The sequence below is a fragment of the Onychostoma macrolepis genome, chromosome 16 (genome assembly GCF_012432095.1).
Source record: "Onychostoma macrolepis isolate SWU-2019 chromosome 16, ASM1243209v1, whole genome shotgun sequence".
In the NCBI taxonomy this organism is placed as follows: domain Eukaryota; kingdom Metazoa; phylum Chordata; class Actinopteri; order Cypriniformes; family Cyprinidae; genus Onychostoma; species Onychostoma macrolepis.
Window position 1 is genome coordinate 33109851 of NC_081170.1, and position 26704 is coordinate 33136554.

At 37.5% G+C, this 26704-nt stretch overlaps 1 protein-coding gene and 1 pseudogene across 2 annotated transcripts; one reads left to right on the top strand and one right to left on the bottom strand.

Annotated features, from left to right (window-relative positions):
* Nucleotides 1-2481: 2481 nt before the first annotated feature.
* Nucleotides 2482-7912, bottom strand: LOC131521799 (gastrula zinc finger protein XlCGF52.1-like; annotated as a pseudogene).
* A 6611-nt stretch (nt 7913-14523) lies between these two features.
* Nucleotides 14524-25653, top strand: lin28aa (lin-28 homolog Aa). 2 transcript variants are annotated; one of them, XM_058747425.1, is made up of 4 exons: nt 14524-14615; nt 15715-15890; nt 20599-20783; nt 24725-25653. In XM_058747425.1, exons 1-4 carry the CDS (start codon nt 14606-14608, stop codon nt 24933-24935), a joined length of 582 nt encoding a protein of 193 aa, XP_058603408.1. In that variant the 5' UTR covers nt 14524-14605; the 3' UTR covers nt 24936-25653. The 2 variants fall into 2 exon arrangements, with proteins under 2 accessions (XP_058603408.1, XP_058603409.1); XM_058747426.1 differs by lacking the exon at nt 14524-14615 and adding an exon at nt 15368-15390.
* The last annotated feature ends 1051 nt before the right edge of the window (nt 25654-26704 follow it).

Genomic DNA, 26704 nt, shown 5'->3' on the forward strand with positions numbered 1-26704 from the left:
ACGGACAAGAAGACCAAAATGATTTTACCATATCAGGGTAATGCTCTAAAAAATGGTGTTTTGGAAGAAGTTTGTCATCAGGGAAAAGTTATTGGTATCTCTGACTGTGTTCAGAAATTTTAATCTCAAGGTAGGATATGGATTCATCTATGTGTACTGGGGAAACCACCAATTCACCAATATCCTTCAGGTCCATTAGAACCGGCCATGCGGGCTCATCTTCAGGTACCACATTCCCAATCAGAAATCGAGGGAAATCTCATCATACTCCAGTTTTCATGGGCATTTTCCCCAATTGTGTTACAGCGTGAAAACGTGAATGGAATGACAGACTTTAACAGGTAATGCAACTCTTCCAAAAAAATCATCAATGGCTAAAGAAGGATTGTGTACAAGATGTTCTAGTTTTAACAGCATTGCTGCTACATTATGAACAACAACACCAGGCAAGTCGTTAGCCATTTCATTGCAGTCATCATCCAAAAATGATCCATCATCCAAAATAATAAACATTACGCCAAGGGTGATTGCAACTGTAACAGATCACGCTGTCTTCATCAAATACATTAGAAATCATCACATCAACTCTTCCCTCATCCGACAAGGCTTCGAGGGAAGAGTCACCTTGGATTTCCAGCCTCTAGATCAGTGGATCCCAAACCTGTCCTGGAGGCCCACCTGCCCTGCACCTTTGTATGTCTCCCTTATATAACACACCTGATTCCGCTCATCAGCTCATTAATAGAGACTGCAAGAACTAAATTAGGTGTGTCTGATTAGGGAGACATACAAAATGTGCAGGGCAGGGGGTCCTCCAGGACAGGTTTGGGAACCACTGCTTTAGACAAAGGGCAGAGGTGTGCTGCTACTGCCTCTTTAACGGGGGAAGTTTGGCATAAACCCATTGGTCTTCTCCATCCACAGTAGTGGGCAGAGTGAAACCTGCGGCATGGGCCCAGGGCAAATGGGGGTGCGACATGACCGCACAATCACCTTGTGAAACTCAGGGAGTCCTGGTGGCGGCCCAAGTGCAGATACTAGTCATCCAGCCAGCTGCGTGACAGCTCGGTGGGAGACCACTACAGACCCAACTCCTCCACTGCTTTAGTGAGGATGCACAACAGTTCATCGTCCCTAGCGGCTGCCATTTGCTCGCTCGCCTCACTATGTGGCACCATTGACTCTGGAACAGGACTCCATGACCAGTCCTCTCTCTCCGAGGCTGTAGTAGACATGGTGTCATCGTTGTCATCCTCCGATGCATCAAAAGACAACAATCCGTGGGCTCCTTCAGAGGAACAGCGAAAGTCTTTGGCATAAACAACTGGCTCAGGTGAGCACAAGGCACACAGAATCTGGGCTGGTGTAAACTCGTTTCCTGAGTGAACAGCCTCCGGCCGGCACTGCTTCTTTTCTCACAATTTCCTCACAATGGGGGGAACCAAACCCTTCCATTCCCGTTTCTGCATGGGCACGACCCAGGCAAAGCATACATGAGTCATGTCCATCCTGGAGATCAATAGGTCCTGCACAGGAACGGCACTGGTTCAAAGACATCTCTTCAAACTTGTCTTGAAGTTCGCTGGAACGCAAAAGGAAAATAGTCTATGATGCAATGTCAAGAGAACCGAACTCGAAAGATAACAACTGCGCAACGGGTATATTTGTAGCAATAGCCAAAATGTATTCATTTTTCTTTTATGCCAAAAATCATTAGGATATTAAGTAAAGATCATGTTCCATGAAGATATTTTGTAAATTTCCAACCATAAATATCAAAGCCTAGTTTTTGATTAGTAATACGCAATACAGTATGCATTCCCAGGTGAAAAACAAGTACACTTCCATAATGTACTTAAAGTGCTCTATTTTCACGCACTAATTTTGTACTTAAGAAGTACTAAATGATCATTTTTAGTATATTAAGATAATCTTAAGATCATCTAAGTGTATATACACCATGAATATGAACTAAAATGCGCTTTTAACATACTATCTTTGTTTAAAAAATGTATTTAGTTACCACTTGTAGTACACTTGAACCCATCTTTCATACACTAGTACACTCAAGTGTACTACAAGTGGCAGCTAAATACATTTTTTAAACAAAGATAGTATGAAGTACTAAAGGATCATTTTTTGTATATTAAGTACAAAATTAGTGTGTGAAAATAGAGCACTTTAAGCACATTATGGAAGTGTACTTGTTTTTCACCTGGGTTTACAAGGTTACATCTCTTAATAGCCGTACTTTTCCACACATGGTAAGAAAGTCGAAAACACATTCTACTATATCATACTTCTAAAGCTCGGGCCCTCATATTTAGGGCCATGATGACCTTCTAGGTCATGCACAGGCGCCTTTGGGTCTCCCAGTTGTTCCCCCCCTGAGCCGTTTAGGCCTGCACAAACCCCTTGTCACCCATACATCTTATTCTTTAGGCCCCAAACCATATCTCATTTTGACTCCACAGCAGTTCTAAATAAAGCAGGCACTACACAATGTTCCATAAGCATATAAAATCAATAAAAATGATTTATTTCTTCCACACAAGAGAAGCACAGAAGGATCAGTTACAAAGCTGCATTACAGTATATATTGCATCTGTGTTTTCTAAATATGTCATTGAATGACTAGTAGTTCAAAAACAACAAAAAACAAATAAAAATAAATCTCAGTCTCTCTAAAAAGTGTTACAGCCTCTTCTTCAGCTTCCTGAACAAGAACAGTTTGTCAAAACTTCTACATTTCTTCATGAAACAGTAAGCAAACTACATGTGACACATATGCATTTTAAGACAACTGAAAATAATATGAAACTTGAAAGAAAGCACAGTGAAATCATTTAGTATAGTTCTTTGGGGAGGAACTCCATCTTTGAGTTGATCTCAATCTCACAGATGATGAAGATGAACTTTATTCACTATCAAAACTTTAGATAATGTTTCTGTGTCATGTCGCTTGTAATGACTGGTTAGGACAGATTTATCCAGATGATGTTTTTATTGGTTGATGCATTATTGTGTCACATTTGGTGAGGATGCAGCATCAGACCTGAAAGTCCTGGATCTGAAGACGATCTACTTACTGTGAATGTTTTTTGTATGACTGTGTAGAGAAGATGATTGATTGAATCTCTTCCCACATGCTGTGCAGTGATATGGTTTCTCTCCAGTGTGGATCCTCTCGTGTGTTTTCAGGATTCCTGACTGATTGAATCTCTTGTCACAGTGTGAACACTTGTAAGGTTTCTCTCCAGTGTGGATCCTCTCATGCAGTTTTAAACAGTATGCTGAAGTAAATGTTTTTTCACACTCAAAGCACATGTACTCTCACACACCAGTATGTATTTTCTGATGCTCTTTTAAATGATGTAGAAGTGAAAAACTCTTTCCACACAAAGAACATGAATGTGGCTTCTCCTTCGTGTGAACTCTCAGGTGTTTCTTCAGGACTGAAGCCCACAAAAATGTTTTGCTGCATTGATCACACGGGTACAGTTTCTCTCCAGTATGGATATTCATGTGCTCCCTAAGTTTTACTGATTGAGTGAAACTCTTTCCACATTGATCACAAGTGAAAGGTTTTTCTCCAGTATGAACTCTCGTATGTGCAGTAAGGTGTCCTTTTAGTGTGAAACTCTTCCCGCACTGATCACATGTGTGCGGTTTCTCTCCAGTGTGAATCATCTCGTGTCTTTTCACATGTCCTGAGCGACTGAATCTCTTGTCACAGTGTGAACACTTGTATGGTTTTTCTCCTGTGTGGATCCTCTGGTGCTGTTTTAAACACTTTGCTGAAGGAAAAGTCTTTTCACACTCAAAGCACATGTACTCTCTCACACTTGTATGCATTTTCTGATGTTCTTTTAAATGTTGTAGACATGAAAAACTCTTTCCACACAAATAACATGAATGTGGCTTCTCTTCTGCATGCACATTCAGAAGCTTCTTCAGGTCTGAAGCCCACAAAAATGTTTTGCCACACTGATCACATGCATACAGCGTCCCTCCAGAATGAACTCTCATATGAAGCTCAAGATGATGTTTGTTTGTCAAACTCTTCCCACACTGAGTGCAGGTGAAAGATTCGGCTCTTCTTTTCTTTAAATCTTTCTGTTTGGTTTGAAAACCACTCAAAGGTTTTTCTCTGATTTTAACATGATTTTTCTCTTCAACTTCACTCAATTCTTCATTCTCGTTTTCTTCAATCAACTCTGAAATAAAAGTAAAAACAGTTCATTTGTGAGTAACTCGTTCAAAAAATTAAAAAGAGAAATGTTAAAGGACATAAAAATGAACTTTTGATTACAGCAGAATGTAGACAATTGCGTTACAAAATTTGTCATTTTGATGCATTTTTATAAATTATAAGGTGCCGAAACTTTCCATGAATGAAGTACATTGATCTTCAAATTATTATTTTTAAACATTATAGGCACAAATCCCATGTCTCTATAGGAAGAACGATTAAATATGTTTGATCAGCTACACAATTATCTAACATAAGTTTTATTGAAAAAATCTAAATCAGCTTGAAGCTTTATAACCATCAGTGATGTATCCAAATAATTAATGTTGTTATATTTTTCATATCCATGTATTCATTAATGATTTATTATTTTTAATGATTTATGCTTCTTATATTAATCCTCATGAAATATTAATGTATTTAATCATTAATGTTACATATTTAAGTTTGTAAAACTTTTATTTTGTTAGATGTAATATTTGTAGTATTCTCCAAAAATATGCGTTACGCACATTTTATTTGTTTGAAAGATACGTCATCTTTATTGGTATTTTGTTAACATCTTCCAAGTACTGCCGGAGTAATAATGTTTCTCAGAATTAGTCATTAACGGTACTAGATATTCTTTCCAGAAACTGTGTTTTTGTAATATGTAAAATATGATATTTGAAAGTAGGGATGTCCCGAGCCGATCAAGCATTTTTTTAACTGATTGGTATTGGCTCTTCTAAGCCTGATCCTTATTTTATGCCAGCTGTAGTGATGCAGCGATCACGGTTATATCTGCGGGTCAGGTAATAAAAAAAAATATATATATATATATATATATATACATTCTGATTAATTGCAGGTGAATGAGATAAATCATTAATGACACAAATACAAACTACATTCTCTGAAATATGAAGGTGTTTTTAATGCATTTTTTCATCAGGCAGACAGACACAATTTCATGTTTTGTGTGTGTTTGCCTGTTTGGGAAGTCGCAGTGACAGAAACATTGCAGTTAGAGTTAAAGCCCGTGTTTAAGCTACTAAGAAAGTTTAGGCTAATCTGGCCAAAGAAGGTTAATTTAAATGATGTTTTAATAACTTTCAGGAGGAGCACGATCAGATAGTCAACCAATTGGAGCTCGTTTAATCATTCATCTTAATCAGCACGATGCGTATATACTGTATACAGCCAACTTACCTCTGTGCCAACTCACACCAGGAGCGAAGCAACTGGATTCACAAGAATAAGGCAGTGTCGGAGCTGTAATGTGCCGCAGATGTGTGCAGTGATGCACAGATCAGCTCTAATGTCACTTTCACAAGGTGTGAAAACCATAAGTCAAACATCTGTTTTTACCCGCAATATTTGACTGGTCATGATGACCTGACCTTTAGTCATTACAACAACATATGACATAATGGATAAGTGTATTTGACATTTTCTTATTAGACATAAACACCAGTTTAGCGGGGATGTAAGTTTCCTGCGTATTCCTTGTGCCAACTTTACTTCTTCACTCTTCTTTTGCTTTTCACCTCTCCTTGCATTCTTCTTTTATTTCTTACTTTCTAACTTTTATTTACATTTCTTCTGATATTCACTACTAAATTATTGAATAAGATAAATCTTACTTTTGTTTAAACTTTACAAGCAGGAATGCTATGCCTCTATTGTATTAATAATACATTTGTTATTTCTTCTTCTAAAATTGATCTCTTATTAATCATTACTCGCCTGCATCAGTCAGCCTCATTAAAGGCAGGGTAGGTGATTTGGTTCAAAAACATTTTTGTTATGCTGGTTCAAAGTCTCATCACATACCAATAGCAATCAATAAGTTAAGTAATCTATATATATATATATATATATATATATATTATTAGTAAATACGTAAAAGGTTCGACCAATCAGATTATTCGGTACAAACATAACAATACCTGCCTGTCAACGTATATTTGCATTCCTCTGCACACCCTGTTCACACAGACATGATACATTATCAGCGCGTTTATTACGCTATTGCAGACCAAGCGTGAATGGAGGTGTTATTATTGTAATATTATGCGCTTTGTGCTGTAATGTTTTCTCACCAGTGAATTATACCCGAGGTCATTTTGACAGCGCTGCATTCAACCCTCCATCAGTGCCGTCTCTCATCGTTTAACTAGTTAGTCTCTTTCACTAGTAAACACCAACCTGTTTGTTCTTCAGTGTGTTTGATTCTGCAGGGTTCTGGATCTCTTCTCTCTGTCCTCTTTGCAGACTTCAGCTCTTCCTGATGCTTTGATGATCGTCTGCGCTTGTAAACTGATGGGAATATTCCAGCATTTATTGGTGAATTGCTGAATGTGTGATTGTTGTGGAAGGAGCTTCGCTGAACATGAATTTCTGTGTAGAAGAAGCAGATTTGCCCAAATCAACAATACATTAGTTCCTGAGTTTTTTATTTATTTTTTATTATTACACATTTAAGTATTTATTTAATTGTAACATTTGTAAATTTAATGTGTCTGACTTCCAGTTCATTCACTTCCAGTTCATTTTAGCTGTACAAAACAGCTTGTTATGCTGCTTGAAACTGCAAACTGGTATTCTTTTTTTATCATAATATATTAATATATTGTCTTAATATAAATTATAAACTTTAATTTGTAGTGCATACAATTTTACCATTTACTGTACTTGGATATTCTTTAAAATTTTTGCCTGTAGCGGGTAATGAATCAGAAGTCTCACACATTCACAGAAAACAGCCTGCTTCTGCATTGAAGAATAAGGTGGGTAACGGCCAGAGGTTGTTTTATTGGGAGACTGAGCAAAGCTAAAAGCATAATGGCTAGCTTGGACCATGTAAAGCACCTCAGCGAATCATACAATGGTCTCTGGTCTCCTTCCCTGTGTGTTAGCACCAGCCCAGTTACACTTTTTTGGCTAAAGGTTGCAGGCTTGCCTTCCAGTGGCTTTGATAATGGCATCCAGTAGTTCAACCAATTACGCTTAAACGTCGACATTGTCCAAGTATTAGCCTAATTAACATGACATTTAACAAAATATAATTTAAAAACACACAAGCTTGAAGTAGGTTTGTGACAAGAATGACTTACTATAGGTATACTGTTCTCCCTTAATGTTTCACCTTTCCAAAGTTTGACAGCAAGTTAAACTCCATCAATTATAAACTCGAGAAATGGGTTAATTAAAAAGTTTTAATTTCAGCATTTATTGCAGCTTGATGTCCGACCTCTACAATAGACCAGAGTGACACTAAAGGACAAATACAATCTTTAGTTAGTCTCACGACTAAACGTGTTCAAATAACACAAATTATAATATACAGGTTACAGGAATGTTGTTAATATTTCACACATTTGCATATTAAAATAGATTTTTATGTCTCCAAAAATATTTACGATTTGCATTGAAAAAGCTCAAGATAACATGCTACAGTATGTGTATACATCTTATCCACTTTACACATTAATGTCAAAAATACATATCACCCTTTCAAAGCAAGTAGCGAATGAAACTTACAGCTATTGCTCTTCAAAACTCTCAAAAGCAAGGCTTGATGAGGATTGTCCAAAAAAAGCTCCCCATTTAAAGGACGCAAACGCGCGCGTGTTGTTCAGCTGCTCACTTCCTGCTTTATATCATCTGCAGTTTCTTAACATTTCCACTAGATGGCAGTCCCACTTAGGGCTAGCCTAAGGGCCCCCGGCGGGCTGCCAGCGCAGGGCCTCTGACAACTTGCTCATTGGCAAAACGTTGGCCCTTTACCGCTGGCCTTAGCCCCCATGAAGCCCTCACTATGCCCACACAGGGCCCGCATTATTAATCTACAACAATAAATCTGTTTCACTATAAATACTTTTCAGCTACAGTTATTATACATCTCAAATGGATGCAGTCACCACATAACTAATGTCTGTATTGTCAAAAATGTAGGCCTACAGTAGTCAAAGGGATTTCAAATCAATTATTAAACACTTATTAAACACAAAACAGTTCAGGTTAATACAGCTAATTTAACACTCTGAAAGGGACTACATATTATCTATACAAATATAAAAATAATACGAATTAACATAAAAATAAAAATAAAATATACCAAATTATTACTTTGACCTGAAAATGTTTTGATGTGCTAAAGTATTCACTGGCAATGTTCACTCTTCCTCAGCAGACGGTGGTAGCGCTCCTTTCGTCCACCCGCTCTGTCTCTTGAATTCCACAACCACACCTTTAGTCTCGCTCTCACCTTCAGAATCAGGAGGACTCGGCTGAAAGCAGCATTTTCAAACAGCCTCTGAAATGCAAATCTTATAATCTTATGCAAAGCTTATATCAGGGATCCTCAAATCTGGCTCATGAAACTCACTTTCCTGTAGAGTTTAACTCCAACTTTGATCAAACTCACCCATCTGTGATTTTCTAATGATCTTGAAGACACTGATTAGCATGCTCATGCGTGTTTGATTAGAGTTAGAACTAAACTCTGCAGGAAAGTGGATCTCGCGAGTCAGATTTGAGAACAATATGAAACAACAGGTTCTGAAAAGGTGACTTTTGGTTTGAGCCATTCCAGTTCAACTGAGTGACTACAGAATGGCCAGTCAGTGTTATTCTCCTAGTTGCATTACAGGGCTGCCTATACAAAACCTGCATGGGCCCAAAGTATACAAAAGTTGCTCTAGGCCCGAACCGGCTGGCCCACACTGGGCCATCATGGGATTAATGTAGATAGTCTACTAGTGTGGCCTACTCACAGAGAGCCTGCAGTAGGCCCAAAGCTGTGGGCCTCGCCTGGGCAAGCCCGCACTGGGCCTGTTTAGGGTTTGGCGTGGGCTGGCCCTAGCCCACTGTGCTCACAAAAAGCCAACATGGGCCCCGCAGGGGCATGTTTGCAGGGACCGGATCAGAATTAGCATATTAGAAGGACAGCGCAAGTAGGACAGTTGGTCACACTTTATATTAGGTGGCCTTAACTACTCTGTACTTACATCAAAAAGTAAGTACAATGTACTTATTGTGTTCATACTGTATTGCAAAACACTATTGCTGCTATTGAGGTGGGATACAGGTAAGGTTAGGGACAGGTTTGGTGGTATGGGTGGGTTTAAGGGTGGGTTAAGGTGTAATGGATGGGTTGACAGTGTAATTATAAATGTAATTACAGAAATTAATTACAGATGTAATTACATATAGGTATTTTAAAAAATATAAGTACAGTGTAAAAACATGTATGTACACAATAAGTGCATTGTACCAAATGATTAATTTAAATGTAAGTACATAGTATTTAAGGCCACCTAATATAAAGTGGGACCGGACAGTTTGTAGACAGATACCCCTTTTCCACCAAGGCAGTTCCAGTGCTGGTTCGGAGCCAGAGCCTAGTTTCAAACTGCTTCTTTGTCTTTCGACACCCAAAGCACCAGCTCCGAACCAGGAAAAGCTGTTCGTAAGTAGCACCAAAACATTGCTGGGCTAGAAGGAAGAACTGTTTGTGACAGGGGCCGGGGTTACTGTGACCAACAAGACGACAGAAACTTTGGACTATTTGAAATAGCAGCTAAACACGAACACGTTCGCCGTGTTTGGATGCCGATCACTGGTCACAATTTTGGTGTTGGGACATTACATTTTATATGATTAAAGTCTTTGCATACTAAATTAGACTTAAATTGATTTCCAGGTATTTTTTTGCATATATAAAGGAGATTTCCCCCCTAACCTTATTTAATGTAAGCATCATGTTTCATATCAAATTCTTGCATTTTATTAATTATTATAACTATTTTTTAAATGGTAAGACACTATAGGGCTGTTACCCTAATTTGATGCTTGCTACAGGTTTAAAAAAAGTTGGCACGGGGCAACAAAGGGCTGAAAAAGCAAGAAATTTTGAAAAGATTCAGCTGGGAGAACATCTAGCAACTAATTAAGTTAATTGACATCAGGTCTTTAACATAATTAGCTATAAAAGGGATGTCTTAGAGAGGCAGAGTCTCTCAAAGTAAAGATGGGCGGAGGCTCTCCAATCTGTGAAAGAGTGTGTAAAAAGATTGTGGAATACTTTAAAAACAACGTTCCTCAACGTCAAATTGCAAAGGCTTTGCAAATCTCATCATCTACAGTGCATAACATCATCAAAAGATTCAGAGAAACTGGAGAAATCTCTCTGCGTAAGGGACAAGGCCGAAGACCTTTGTTGGATACCCGTGGTCTTCGGGCCCTCATACGACAGTGCATCACTCATCTGCATGATTCTGTCATTGACATTACTAAATGGGCTCAGGAATACTTCCAGAAACCACTGTCGGTAAACACAATCCGCTGTGTCATGTGCAGATGCCAACTAAAGCTCTATCATGCAAAAAGGAATCCATATGTGAACATGGTCCAGAAGTGCCGTCGTGTCCTGTGGGCCATGGCTCATTTAAAATGGGCTGTTTCAAAGTGGAAAAGTGTTCTATGGTCAGACGAGTCCAAATTTGACATTCTTGTTGGAAATCATGGGCACCGTGTCCTCCGGGCTAAAGAGGAGGGAGACCTTCCAGCGTGTTATCAGCGCTCAGTTCAAAAGCCAGCATCTCTGATGGTATTGGGGTGCATAAGTGCATACGGTGTGGGCAGCTTGCATGTTTTGGAAGGCACTATGAATGTTGAAAGGTATATAAAGGTTTTAGAGCAACATATGCTCCCCTCCAGATGACTTTTTCAGGGAAGGCCTTGTGTATTTCAGCAGGACAATGCAAAACCACATACCGCAGCTATTACAACAGCATGGCTTCGTAGTAGAAGAGTCCGGTGCTGAATTGGCCTGCCTGCAGTCCAGATCTTTCACCTATAGACAACATTTGGCGCATCATTAAACAAAAAATATGTCAAAGACGACCAAGAACTCTTCAGCAGCTGGAAACCTATCTCAGGAAAGAATGGGACCAAATTCCAACACCAAAACTCCAGAAACTCATAACCTCGATGCCCAGATGTCTTCAAACTGTTTTGAAAAGAAGAGGAGATGCTACACCATGATAAACATGCCCGTCCCAACTATTTTGAGACCTGTAGCAGGCTTCAAATTTGAAATGATCTCATTTTGTGCATAAAATTGTAAAATTTCTCAGTTTAAACATTTGTTATGCTATCTATGTTCTATTGTGAATAAAATATTGGCTCATGTGATTTGAAAGTCTTTTAGTTTTCATTTTATATATATATATATATATATATACTGTATATTAGTTTCGCATACATTGTGATATGATACTGGTAAAATTGTAGTCATATGCATCATTTCAAATAATAAAGGTTATCGTAATTCTCTCAACATTCTCTCCACCAAAGAGTCGAGAAGTTGTGTTAATTAATCAAACAAGCCTGGTATAGTGGTTCATGATTAGCACAGTTATGTTTGCTTATTTGTTCATAGACGATATAAAAGCATAACCATATCATAGACTTATAAATCATAAAAACCATAAATAGACATTTTATATATCTATACAAAAATAAATAATATTGTATTAGAGACCTTTGAAACCTGAAGACACTTTATTATAAAAAAATGAAGTATATTAATCATATAAAGTTTCAAGATATTAATGATTAAAAATATATGCCAGTAATTTCTGTAGCATTTTGGACGTTTTTTGTACAATTTTGATGGTCTTTTTATTGCATTTACTTGCATTTAACCAAGCAGATGTCCCCAGAATCAACCATTCACCCATACAAATTTATTTATTTCCTCAAATAAGGATTAGCATGTGAGCAGTAGCATATAGCCTGAGTAATCTTTACATATAGTATTCTGAACACATCATTGTTATGCCACTTTATCTTTCACTTCTGTACTGGTAATAGATGTGGACTTGGATAAATAAATCTCAAGTGACATGCAAAAACAATGACCAAAACAGTTCTGAAACCATGTTTATTATATACAAAGGTTAATTATTAAAAAAGACTGACTTTTAATCAGTTACTTTTTAAAGAATTATTGAAACATGTATTTGTGGATAAAAATACGTGAAAGACAGGTGAAGAAGTGTGTAGTCTTTCTATTGTAATAAATAGTAATTGAGGGTTTTCCACACACAGAAATGCTCAAGTTAATAAATACTGCATGACAAACACCGCTGTAATTACAACCACGCTCAAAGAATAGGACCCTGCTGCAGCTGAGTTAAGCTCAATGTATGTGAAATGCTTATATTCTGCTCAAAACGCTGTTTGTTCTGCTGTTGTTAATTTATCAGTTATAGAAGACAGTCTTTATATTTTTTTGTTTTGTTTTTTTGTATCAACTGATACTGTAGCTCTTCATAACATGGACTATGTTCCAATCATGACCAGTTTAACAACAAAAAGAAAAAGAAAATGTAACTAATGGTAAATTCAGAAACATTTTCATTTAAATTTTATTCAATAAGCATCACATTAGGATCCCTATTTTTTTATTTCTAGTTTCATTAACAAAATACAGTGTTTAAACATATTCCTTTCACCATCAATTTCATCTTCGTTGCACCTTTCAGGTACCTCAATCATTAGCTTAAAATATTTATCACAAATGCTTCTTTTTCAGTTTTTTCAATTCAAAAACAATTTTTCTTCACAAAAACAGTCAGACATTGTTTTAGTTCATGATTTATAAAGCAGAAATGTCTCTTCTCAAACCCTTGTGATGTGATGTATGTGCAGTAGCCTACACATGCTTACAAAAGTAATTGGAATTAGGGGTTATTGATAGATAGGTTACTTGTTGCATCACCATAGCAACAATGCATTGATCAATCGGCATGCTGGTTTGATTATTGATTGTTTGGATGGGGGAGGGCAGCTCTGCTTTCTATCCCTGCATCTCTGATCACAGAATGATGATGGATGAAACGAACTCCTTTTCTACCAAAAACGGTTTAAAAAAGAAACATGTCCAAAAACGCGGCAGTTCAGAGCTCAGCTTCCCTCACATCTGTCATCATTCAGCGGATCAGTGTGCCTGCTGTCTCTGGACTTTCTCTTCAGTTCTCACATGTGATAGTTATTCCATATTCAAGCGGAATTTTAACACCACTATGATTTTATAACTGATGAAAGAACAACAACATCTAGCTAAATATTCTACATAAATGTGGGAGCTTTACGCACGCAGTTATAACTTCGAGGTTAATAAATGTTTCTGATTGTTATTGCACAAATTACATTTATTTTTAGTTTCGAATGTTATAATAATAATTACCTAAACTGTAATAATAATAATAGTAATAATAATAGTAATAAAACGGCCTAGGAATGTAATATATAAAAGGGTATAATAATAATACAATAATAATAAACGGTAATAATGTCGAATAAAGAGCTTAATATAATTTATTTTGTGTAGCCTCAAATCAAAAGATCGATTACATTTTTCCTGATCACAGATTTATTGTTTATAATAATCGATGTGTGAAATTAAATAATGTTGAATAAATAAAGTCGGTGAATTACAGAAACGTTGTTTTTTTGTTTATTCTGCAAGAAAAACTATACGTTAAACAACAATTTGATTTAGCTATTGTTTATTACACTGTAATCGGTTTGGCCGGAATGCCCACTTTATTTAAAACAAAAATAGCGAATGATATTAGCCTATTTACCAATAGCTTAGAATTTAAACATCTTAAAGGTGCATTTGTTGTAAACATGAATATGAATCTTAACTCTCGGAAGCGTTATAAATCTTATCTGAATTACTGCAGGCTACTATTAAAATGAGTTCACGTAAGATAATAAATGACTGTAGCTTTGTCAAACATATTTCTAATGGTCAATTTGATCAGAACAGAAAGCCCAAACACATATTTGAGCAGAACGGCGTGTTTACTCTCCTTTTGAGCATAACTTGAGACCTTTTCATTTAGAAACATCTAAAAAAATAAATCGTCATTAAAACAAAATGTTTAAGAATTTATCAGAATTCAGCAGATCAATGACCAACATGCTGAGAACCACTTAATTAAATGATTTAACTTTGGTGTCATATGTTCGCATCTACAAACAATGCGGGGTTTTGGTCACCTATGTGTGGAGGAGTTTTGGGGGCCGGGCGTGTGCGCGGTGGTCTCTATGTGTGATTGGCTTGTTTTGGACAAAGGGGGGCATCCATTGAGGAATTGGTGTTGGTCATCCTGGAAGGGAGAGTGATTGAGAATCACGTGGACTTGACCGAAACAGGGAGAGAGAGAGGGTCGAGCGTGTGAAGTATCATCAGTTCAGAGCAGCCACCGAAACACTGAGAGAACACCTGGAGAACCGAGATTTAACGCAAACATCCCACGCTGAACATAGAGGAGGCGAAGAGAGGAACCCATGGCAGAGGGTATGCCATTTGTTTTTGGAAATTCTGGTCTTCTTCATGAAGGTAGCCCACATCAAGGTGTTGCTTGTTTAGGAGACGCGGGGGTTGGGGGTCCACGCATTGTCTTCAGGTTTCTTCTTCTCCGTGTGTTTTCCTTCTGACCCCCACTCCCTCGTGTACGCGTGTAAGTGAGGGTATCGTGGAGGTCCTCTTTGTTTTACTTGCGTTCTTCGGAAGAGTTGTGAGGGTGTTTTCATGAGACTCGAGGAAGGTTTTAGGCCCGCGCTGGTCGCAGAAGTGAAGGAAGCCGAGCTCGTGGATTTCATTCAGCTCAACATGGGTTCAGATTCACACCAGGACTATGAAGGTGAAGTAGCAGAAAGTACGGGTGTGCACTGCGACGGGATCTGGAAAAGTCTGCCTCAGTTTGCACCTAAAGAACCAGCGCGGGTTGCCATTGAGACAAGAGGGCATGGTTAAATGAATTGATTTTTTAAATTATATAAGCCTGTTAATTTTTTTTTTTTGCAATAGCCTATATGAAGTCATGTATTTATTTATTTAAATAAAAACGAATATTACAATTTTATATAGGCTATTATATTTTTTAAAAACATAAGTTAATATCAAGGCATTTCCTAACTATGTTAAGTTTTGGTGAATATAATTCGTTGCCTCTTTTTTCTATTAAAAAAAAATAATCATAGTAGCCTAATTACTGCAAAATACATGGAGAAAGTGGTAAATACTACGCTGTTACATTGCTTTTCCATCAGCAATATGGGCTAAAACGCTTGTAAATATGCACAAATGTGTTTTAAAAACTTTTTATTTTTTATATTTGCAAAACTACAAGAGACGACTAACCAGCTGTTTATTCTAGTTAAATAAATTGAAACAAAGCTAAAGTGAACTGTTTGAATGGCCTATGGCGCAGATTTACTGTGTAAATAATTTAAAACAACCACTGTTGGTTAGTTCTGTCATTTTGGCGGCAGTTATTTTATAATGCAAGTTTCGAACGTATGTCTCTGTTACATTCGAATTTTTAAATTTCACCTTTGAATACATGCCTGAATGCATGTATTTTCAATGATGGTAAATGTGAATGGTTTTGCAGGAGGCTGTGCTAAAACAGAGGAGGAGGAGGGGCAGGCCGCCGAGGAAGACCCTCAGTCGTACCACGGCGTGGGTGTGTGCAAGTGGTTCAATGTTCGGATGGGTTTCGGATTCCTGTCCATGAGCACAAGAGATGGTGTGCCTTTAGAAGCTCCGGTGGACGTCTTTGTGCACCAGGTATGTGTGGTGTTGAGAAACATGTGAATCAAATCATTTCCAGTCAAATCAGGCTTTTGACTTTCGGATTACTGCAGAAAACAAGCTCTGTGACAAACAAAAGATTCTTACACACACACAAAAAAACATTTTGTTCATTAAGATAATCTTAACAAATGAACACAACCTGAATAGCTAGATTATAAACACAATGAGGCTGTAGTCCTATTTAGCTTGTTAGATGTTAGAAAAACTGTTGAAAACATGAAAATATCTTGAGCTTGAGTTTAATTCCAAGGTTTTAAGACGTTTTAATTCAAGCTTCCACAAATGAAGGCCTTAAATATGTCTTAAATCAGAGCAGCAAATCTTAAATTGATAAAGTCATGGCAATGTTACATGCATTGCTAAAATGAATATGTTCCTTTGTAGTTTTGTCTTGTTTTCGAATGGAAATAATAAAAAAGAACAAATATCTGTAAATGGGGTATGGAAATTTATTTCCCCCTTGAATTAAGTTGTTTTACCTAAGTCTGTTTGTGGACATTTGTTCTTTTTAATCATAAACGTCATTTTGATCAGTTTTATAGAAAAACAAGACATATGTCATGTCAGGTATGTGTATCAGTTTAAAAATCTTTAGACAGTTTCACTGGAAAAAAAGACAAATATACATAATTCGTTTTTTGGGGTTTTTGTTTTTTGTGATGTGATAACATTTTTTGCAGTAAATGTTATGTCCATATTCTAGTGGTTTGCAGCAGAGCTAATCAAACTTTATTTATTTACTTATTTGTAAAATGAATTAAAAACTAATTGTGATTCGTAGGAAGTTGTATTTTCCAATTTTGAGGTGTTTATAAAACAACTGATTGTGTGCTCTCTAGACATTTCGAAAACATTTTGATGTATTTCAATTTATTCCTTCAATTTGGTCTTTAAAAAGTCATAAATTTGCCTTCATAAATTTACATAAACATTTGTGATGTACGCCACAGATCTAATTTCAGGCATTTTATCACAAACCTAATCAAAAAACAATTGATTTGAGGATGATGGAACTGGAAGTCCTGACTTGTTTTGGGTTTTGATCTACAAAATACGTCATCCCTGCAGCACATTATTCCAGCTCTTATTTGCATTGACCTCTTTCCCATTTGGAAAGCCAACATCTGAAAGCAAAAATTGCTTAGTTAGCTCTTCAATGGCTGAAACAATCTTTCATGATTGTCCAAACTAGTCAAACAGCATCACTTCCCAGACAAAAGTGTTTGAACTTCTGCAGTAATTGCATTCGTCCACTCTGGTGTGGTTAGTTCTCCCCTTTACCTCTCAATTCCCATGTACAGGTAAGTGTCATGTCTTAAAACAATAGTCTGGCCTGTCAGCAATTGCACCTTCAAGGAAGATGCCTTTAATCTTGTTTCCTGCCATAAAGTCATTAGCCAGATACATGTATCCTATTGAAGTAGCATTTAAGAGCCGGTTTTTGTTGAGGTGACCAACTGGGTGGCGGTTTGTGTCTCAGAAACCTACTACAGCCCATAAATTTGCAAATTCATTTACTATAATTTGGCACATTTAACACATCACAATCCCTGTGTTCTCTTAAACAGTAGATTCAGAGTAGCACTGGGCATGTAGCACATTTTCTGTTGTTGTTGGTCTGTGAGTGAGCGAACTAAACATTTGTAAAGTGATTGATTGGGTTTTCAGTAGCCAAAGCCAATGTAAGTTGGCTGATAAAATACCATTATTTTTGTAATACAAATTAATTATGCATATGCAAAATTGAGGTTAAATGGCCATTTATTTAGCACATTATTTTTAAACTCAATTAAAAACCCCAAATGCCTAATTTACATTAACAAAGTAGGAACTGACACAATGGGGAGTGAGCAGTTCTCTCAAAATGGTCAGATATTGTACAGGCCGATATATCAGTCATCATTCACGATCCACGTGCTGCACACACGTTCGGTCGTGACAGCGGGCCTCAGCTACACAACATTAACTCCACTGCTCTTTGTGAGAGCAGACAAAAGAAAGAGAGCGTGACAGATCCTTTCTTTCTTTGTGGACTTTTGCTGCCTATGTCACAACCTGCTTGCTTGTGATTTCTCCATCACCTGTGTGACTGTTACGGATGGATCATGCATGTCCATACAGTACGGATCCTGTGAACATGCTCACTTTAGGGTTTTTACTGTAGGGAGAGCTTTAAAAGATGCCTCGGAGCATCGGGGGGGGCGTCAGTGGGAGGAAGGGAAGTTGGGGTTGGGGTCACACGTGTCTAGGGAAATAGGTTAACGGTCACTTTGACCGACATACAATGGAAGTACTTGAAAGGGAACACTGCATCTGCCACAACATAGTTGTAAACAATGATGTTTCCACAAAACATACACAACTACAGATGCTCTTCGGCTCCAGCGGGGCCTTTTACATCAAGATCTGGTTGTAATACTAGTCAAGGGCCAAACCCAAACCTGATGATCCACCGACAGTGTGTTTGATACATTGGCCTTATTTCTTAAAATCCTATGTAAAACATCCAGGAGAAGTGGAACAATAGAACAGAATAAATCTCCTTCATTCTCAGTTTTCAGCAGAATGTTGACAATAAGCTGTGCTGCATAAACTGATATACGGCATCAGTTAAATATTACTCATAACACCTAATACAGATGTGCATCATATTTTCTGCATTGCAGGAAAGAAAATGTCATGTTTGCATAACTGTAGGCTACTTAAAATCGGAGGAGGGAGATAAAAATGCAGTTCACGAGCATGGAAACAGTGCTTAAAATCTCAGTGTAATAAAATGTAATTTCTATAATCTCTACATCCACTCATTGTGTTCATCAATGCTTTTATCCAAATGTAAAAAGCCCACATTTACATTTTTTATCAGGTCTATCAACATGATAAGGTCTGCAATGCATTTGCTGCATGACATCACATCACTGCCATTGTTCGGTGGCAGATGAATAGGATACTGTAAAGCTGTCTGTGAGTATGGCCTGTAAAAGGCTTTCCGTAAAAGGAATAGTTCACCATGAAATGAAATTGTCATTTACCCAGCTCATCTTGTTCCAAACATATGATTATCTTTCTTTCGTTGAACACAAAAGGTGAATTATCTGAGGACTATGCTAGTCACCCTATTCCATGCATGCAATGACAATAAATAGGGACTGAGGCTTTCAAACTTCAAAAAGAACATAAAAGTGTCCATGCAAATCTTCCCAAGCCACATGAGAGATTTTGTGAACAAATCATTCGGACCAGTTTTGTGAATCTGATGAGCGAATAAATTGAAAAGATTTGACTTTCTGATTTAAAAAAAATAAATTAGACATTGCTACTTCCTCATTAACTAATGATCTACTTTTAATGTATTTTTGCATCCTTTTCATATTTATGCATTTAGCAGACATTTCTATCTAAGTGACTTACATTGCATTCAAGGTATACATTTACGGAGTTCATGCATTTCCAAGGAATCAAACCCATGACCTTGGAGTTGCTAGTAGCATGCTCTACTGTTTGAGCTCTGAGAATGCCATTTTTATTTTGAAACCAGAAAGCTACACTTCCATGAGTCATAAAAAGTCACGGTTAAACGGAAATAGAGACGGGTCTGGTCTATATATATTGTGACGTACATCCAAGTGCAATGGAAAATTGCAAAAGGAGGGAACTGGGTTAAAGCTTCAGTTGTTACTTTGAGATGTGAGCGATGAATTCAAAACATAGTGGCAGATCTGAATGCAAGTTATGAAGGGTTGTCACTTTTTGATTCAAAATTACAAAGTCAAAAAAAAAAAAAAAAGCGTGCATGGATGAATCGATCACAATAAGAACAATAACATGCATTTAGTAAACAGTTAATGATCAGATAAGATTTTAATTTTGTGCTGACTTTAAGAATTCCTTGTTTTATTGTCCATGGAATAGAGAAAGGCATGAGTGTGAGTGAATGATGGGTGAACTATTCCTTTAAATAATTAGTTCAGGTGCTCATTTACACTCTGCTTATTCTTCACGGGGAAAATGTTCACCCTCAGGATACACTAAAGCCAAGCAACCATGTCAAGAATTTTTCTGGACCCCACAGCATCTTCCCAGTGGTCAGTAAGGGGGATTAAGAGACCTGTGTGTGATGTGGGGGGATGTGTGTGTGTGGGGTGGGGGATCAGGAATGCTGTAACCTGGGTCGGGGGATGGTAAGGTCTGGGTTTTTCACACATAAATCACTCGCTTTCTCTTTCATATCCCGTAAGAACATACATCACATACTCAGCTAGTTAAAGGAATAGTTCACCCAAAAATGAAAATTTGCTAGACATTTACTCCCCCTCAGGCCATCCAAGATTTAGATGAGTTTGTTTCTTCACGGGAAAAGATTTGGAGAAATGTAGCTTTCCATCACTTGCTCACCAGTGGATGCACTGCAGTGAATGGGTGCCGTCAGAATGAGAGTCCAAACAGCTGATAAACACATCGCAATAATCCACACGACTCCAGTTCCTTTAATGCTGTGGTCCTCTGGGACCTTTTTGCTTGAATAGTGTTCCACAGTAACACAAACGCTGATGATAGCAGATGTTTTGTATTTCAAACCTAACAGCAATTTCTTGCCTTGTGCGTGTAACTAATTGAGTTGCTGCATGAATGTGAATTTGGTCTAGTGACCTTACTGACTGTCCTTGTCTGCCTCTCTCAGAGTAAGCTGCACATGGAGGGTTTCCGCAGTCTGAAGGAGGGTGAGGCTGTTGAATTCACGTTCAAGAAGTCCTCCAAGGGTCTTGAGTCTCTGCGGGTGACGGGTCCTGGAGGAGCTCACTGTCTGGGCAGTGAGAGGAGACCCAAAGGCAAGAGTGTCCAGAAACGCCGGGCCAAAGGAGACAGGTGAGTCATCTCAGAGCTATACACTCTTGTTTTCACACTGATGTCTTAGAAGAACCATTTTGGGTTCCCCAGTGAACCTTTCAGTGATCAGAGAAGAACATTTTATTAATCTGAAGGACCCTTTTCCACTACGAAGAACCATTTGTACAATGGAAATGCTCCATGGATGGTAAAGGTTCTTCATTGAACCCATCAATGCCAATTAAAAAGCTTTATTTTAGTAATATGGTGATTTAAATATATCATTTGGTATTTTTACAACTGGGGCATTTGGCAAAAGGCTGGTTTCCTCTTCATTACCAAGACTCAAGGGTCTTTCTTATATTATCAACAAAAATCCAGCAGCTTTATTTTAGGTCTTGTGCCATTAGAATAAAGCAATAAGCCCCAAGACGCTGTGGTTTTCAGTGAATTTATAACAGCTAAGGGGCGTTGTTAGGCATGATGCAAAGCAGAGAGTAATTGTAGAGTAATTTACAACAGCTCAACCAATCAGAATCAAGGACTGGAACTATCCTTTTATAATGCCTTGTTTGGCTGGTCATCCCTGTTCCATGACATATTCATGTCAAATAAAAAAGCTCTTTTATCATAGAAGCAACTAAATGTCCTATTTTGTCTTATTTTAACATGGAATCTTTAATTGTAAAACTAAATTCTCAACTTCAAATATTTAATATAAGTGTCACTGGGGCAGTACCTTTTTAAAGGTACACTTTGTACCATCCCTCTAAAGGCTGCATATTATTTTCTAAAGTGTACATATTATTACCAAAATGGTACATATTTTTAAGTGGTAGCACCCGAGTGATAGCTTTTGTACATTTTTTTTCTGAGAGTGTAACAACTAAATTACTAAGAGTCACCTTGTAGTTTAATGACTTTGAGTGGAAGGCTTGCAATGTCCAACTGAAACTGTCAAACTGATATTTTTTCAGTAGGCATGGTTGCAGTGTAATTTAGTATTAATTAATTTAGCTTGAGGTGGCAGAATGCAATTTATTTAAGACTGGTTGTCTAATAGAACATTTCCAATAAAATACAATATGTCTAATACAGCAAGTCATTCATTGTGACATTTACAGCACTGTTAATATTAAATATCTAAATTAAATGGATTCAGAATTATGATTTAATATGACTGGATTAATCTGATTACATTAAGTTACACCAACAAAAGTCATTTTATCTTATATTACAGGTAGAAAACATGTAATCCTATAGGTAACAATTACCTTTTAGCACTTTTTACAGTGCGTGGGTCTTTCTTCAGCATCAGGGTGTATGTTTTATCAGCCCACAGGGAGAGCTTGAGACCCTCACTCTGATCTCTCCAAAAAGGTGGTTTGGTCACCTCACCCCTTTCACCAGATCCTCCCTTCCCCCTCCTCTGGCCTGGGTTAGGGCTGCATGGACAGGCTGTCGATGTGACCCGGATCAATAACTGTTTAAAACGCCTGGCCACTGATGCATTTATACCTGATGGATATCCCCCAAACCTGAGGCTGTTGTTTACATCCAAAAACCACTTTAAATATTGACTCCAAGGATGCAGTTTTAGATTTGATTTGTATGCCAGAATTATGGTACATTTGATTAAAGAAAGTTCTGTTTGCATACAGAGAGCGAGGAGTTTATTTCATGCCATTTTTTGCTCCCAAATGGTACCAAAAGAAACCTTTCTCAGCTCTCAGTGTGACTGGAAGTTAGAGGCGTATCATTTGGGCCGTCGGTCAGTCCGTTCTGATTACTGTGAAAGACACTGTGTTGACAGTATCAGATCGTTGTATCCTCAAAGGGTCTTGCGAGGCTTGCGTTCGATACATCCCTGGAGCGTGTTGCCCCTTTAAGAAAACCACATCTGTCCATCATGGTTATTCATTCATTTGAATGGACTCTCTGCATTGAGCTTCATTGTTTTACTGAAGCAGCCTTTGTGAAAAAGAAGCACACTGTTGCAATCTTTTAAAAAGTTATATACTTTAAAAGAATGTACTTAAGAAAGAATGTGATGTTTTCAGACACTTAATAGCATGTTATATAAAATTAAATAATATATTATAGTTGAAATTTATACTACATTCAATTAGTGTAAAAAAGGGTAATTAATATTGAAACATGTATGTCATGTATTTAACTAAACTAGTAATTACACATTTATAATGATGAAGTGGCATTTCAACACATTTAAAATATATTCATTTTAAGTATAACATCAAATAATTCACTACAATTGAAATTTTAATGATGTATTTTACATTTAGCATGTTAAACAACACATCAAAATATGTGTACTTCTTTAAAGCATGATAAAATATTATTACAACATAATGATTTAAAATGTACATACATTAAAACTTTTAATTTGACATTATTACATAGTGCACTTTTAAAAAGTGTACTTAAGTGTGTAAAGGAATAAGAAAATGTCTCATTTTAAGTACACTTAAGTGTCCTTTTATTTTTGTAATGTTTTCTGCAAGTACAGTTTTTTTGAAAAAAAACAAAACACTTTTCAGATCTGAGGAACACTACAAGTGCACATTCAATTCTATTAAACACACTCCTTTTTCACAAGGGACTTCAGGATGTGGAGGAGAAAACGCAGCAGTTTATTTAATTGATACCAGATGAAGGTGCCCGAGAGAGGTCAGGGGTCAGGATTGCCATGGAAACTGCATGTGTTTAGGGACTGGGTGGGGTGTTTGGGGGTTAGGACGGCAAGAGGTCATAGTTCATAGGTTGCTGCTGCAGCTTTTTTCAAACAAAGGCTGTCGTTGCCTTTTGCACGCTTGGCCTGCTGTCCGTTCGTGCCGCGTGATGAAGGCCTCGGGTCAGTGCCTATAAACCACCAGAAGCCACTCTAGTGTCCCCCAAAAGTCCCCCGTGCCCTGCAGTCACCCACATGACCTCAGCTGAGTGGACATCAATGCAGCAGCGACTGCCTCATACCAGGCACCCATATGCCACTGGGAGCTCCGCACATGGCCCTCCTCTAAATAACTGTGTCAACTCTGACAGCCTGGGCATGAATGGACATTCAGGAAAACATGTTTCAAAATACACATGGTTAGATTAAAAAAAATGCAATATTTGCTCACACTGTTTGGCAAAACATTAACCCTATAAAGCCTACATATCCTATTTGATACACAAATTACACAGGCCTGATCAAATCTTTTCTGAAAAAACTTTTTGCACACAATAGAATACATGCCTTCTGTTGTCTGATTGATAGTTTAGACTTTTTAACAAGTAAAAGGTCTTTTATTATAATTGTACAAACGTCCACCTTCAGCTAGTGCTTCACGTGTCATTTAATATTTCAAGATGAACACTTACTGGACTTACTTGATTATCCATACATCATTTTTATCTCAAATATGATCATCAGGCTTTTGAGGAAAATTGATTTGTTCATCTCTCAGTCATCATTGCATTGCATACAACTTTGATCATAAAACTAGTCATATAAATATCTTCTTACTAGGACATTACTGGGAGATGACAACTGAGTGATAGATACATGCATTTTATATAACAAGTCTTAGTTTTACTGTTATAAAGTTCTTACTGGTTTACATTACAAGAATGGCATCTTATTTTTGTCCATATAAACATCAGCAGCTGCACCAAATTGCATATTTTGCCTCTGAATAAAATTTAGGTGTTTTTCCACCTCGAATATAAACTCCATCATATACTATATGAGCCATAAAAGCTTGAAGTATCAAAAAACACATATGCAAACATAGTTCAGCATTTTGTGATACATGTAAACACACTTAATCGCTATTTTATATTCCCAAAACTGTTCTAAAATCCTGGATTTTAACAGGATTTGAGTTAAACCCTGCTGTAAGACACTTTGTTGCCATTTTGTTCATAATGGTTATTGCTTTATTAATTTAAGGAAAGTTCTTATTATAATTGTCCCGCAGGTGTTATAATTGTGGCGGTCTGGACCACCATGCCAAAGAGTGCAAGTTGCCTCCCCAACCCAAAAGATGCCATTTCTGCCAAAGTGTCGCGCACATGGTCGCCAACTGCCCCGCCAAAGCCCAGCAGCCGTCTCAGGGGAAGTCTAGCGGTGTGAAAGAAGAGAAAGCGGAGCACAGTCATTCCCCACCGCCCACCGGGAGCGCCGACTGAGACAGCAGAGAACGCTGGCACCACGCTTGCAAACCAATCATATCACTATACTGGAAAGACAAATGCTAATGCTGCTGTTGGAGCTCCCTCAGCTCTATAAAAGCAACAGATGAGAAGAATGTAACTTTTTTTACTGGTTTAACACTCAGGAATAGAGCTGCTCTCAGGAATTTCAGTACAATGTTTGGTGTACAGAAGTAGTTATCTCATATCTCGTTAAGGGGACGTTTACACGACAACAACATACTAAAAACGGAAAAGTTTTTGAATACAAACATTGCCAAAATGATCCCTGTTTACACTAATCCATGTAATCCGTGCTGTATTATACATGCCAGGCCAGTAGGTGGCGATGTCACTTTGTAAAGAAACACTATGCACCTGAACACATACGCATTCTTACATACGCATGCCTACAGATCGAACACTTTATCAAATTTGCATTGCAAATTCACATTTTTGTAGTTTACACACAGACAATAATGGTATCGTTTTCAAAAAATTGATATTTCCATTCGCATTTTCAGTCCTCGTTTTAATGACAGTCGAAACGCATAAAATGTTTTCCATTTTTAGTTGAAAACGGCGTCGTGTAAACAACCCCTAGTGATTTTTAAAAGTTTTTTCTCTACTGAGTTGCCATATGGAATATACTCAAAACAAAGTCTTATTCTTACAGATTATTGACTGATTAATGCATTTGAATGTTTCTTGTATTTCTCGATGCTTTTATGAAAATGTTTTGGTGGTGTTTTGGGGTGGGTTCGAGCTGGGGATTTGGCAATTGCCAATTTTGCAATAGACTGTCCTGATCACCAGGGACCAAATGAATGTTAAACCGCTGGCCAGGCTCTCTCAACCAGCGGCTCCTTTTACACGTGTCCAAATCTGTCATTAGTGATCTGAGGTTATCTTCAAACAATAACTCACTCTATTAGACATGAAAGTAAATAATCAATCACACTTTTATCTCTAAACGTCAGTCTACAGTCAAATCTCGGCTTGGTATTTGCTATCTTGTCTTAAATGCTGCTGATCTGTGTGTCTGCTAGCGATATATTTTGTTATTTGTCTTTGACAATTGGCCTCAGGGGTTTCTTGGAGCAAGATAAGAGAAATAAGTTATTCTTTTGAACAAATGTTGCCCATTCCTACGTCGATGGTGAAGACATTGGCTCCTTTCTCTAGCTGCCTGTATTGTTTGGAATGTATTTAACAGCCTTTTACTCCCATTTTACAGGAGAGCTGAAAGACTTTAAAACATATTTAATATATATATATATATACATACTGTTTATGTAAACCTTTTATTAGCCTTTACGCATAGTATTTATTTATAGCAACGTGTTCTGCATCTTCTCTGCAATGTAAAAGAGACTCAGGCTCCTATTTCTCAAGTATCTCAGAATTATTTCCTAAAATACCTCAACCGTCGTGTGCCACGAATCAGCTGATATCGATGAAATTGATTTGTGTGTTTGTGTTTTGTTGCACTGATTTTGTTACATCGTGGAGCATTGTGATTTCTCTCTGTCTGTGCTGAAGTCTGCACTGCACTCTGCCTCATCTTACAGATTTATGCTTTCTTTTTCAGCTGCTATTTGACCTATAAATGTCTTTTACTTCAGTGCTGAATCATGACTCTGAACTCAGGAAGCAGGCTCTGTCAGATTACTCAAGGAGTGTGAGGAAGACACGATTTGTGACATGAATTGTATTATTTAATTATAGTTCCATACCATCATAATCATTCTAATTATTGACTTTTT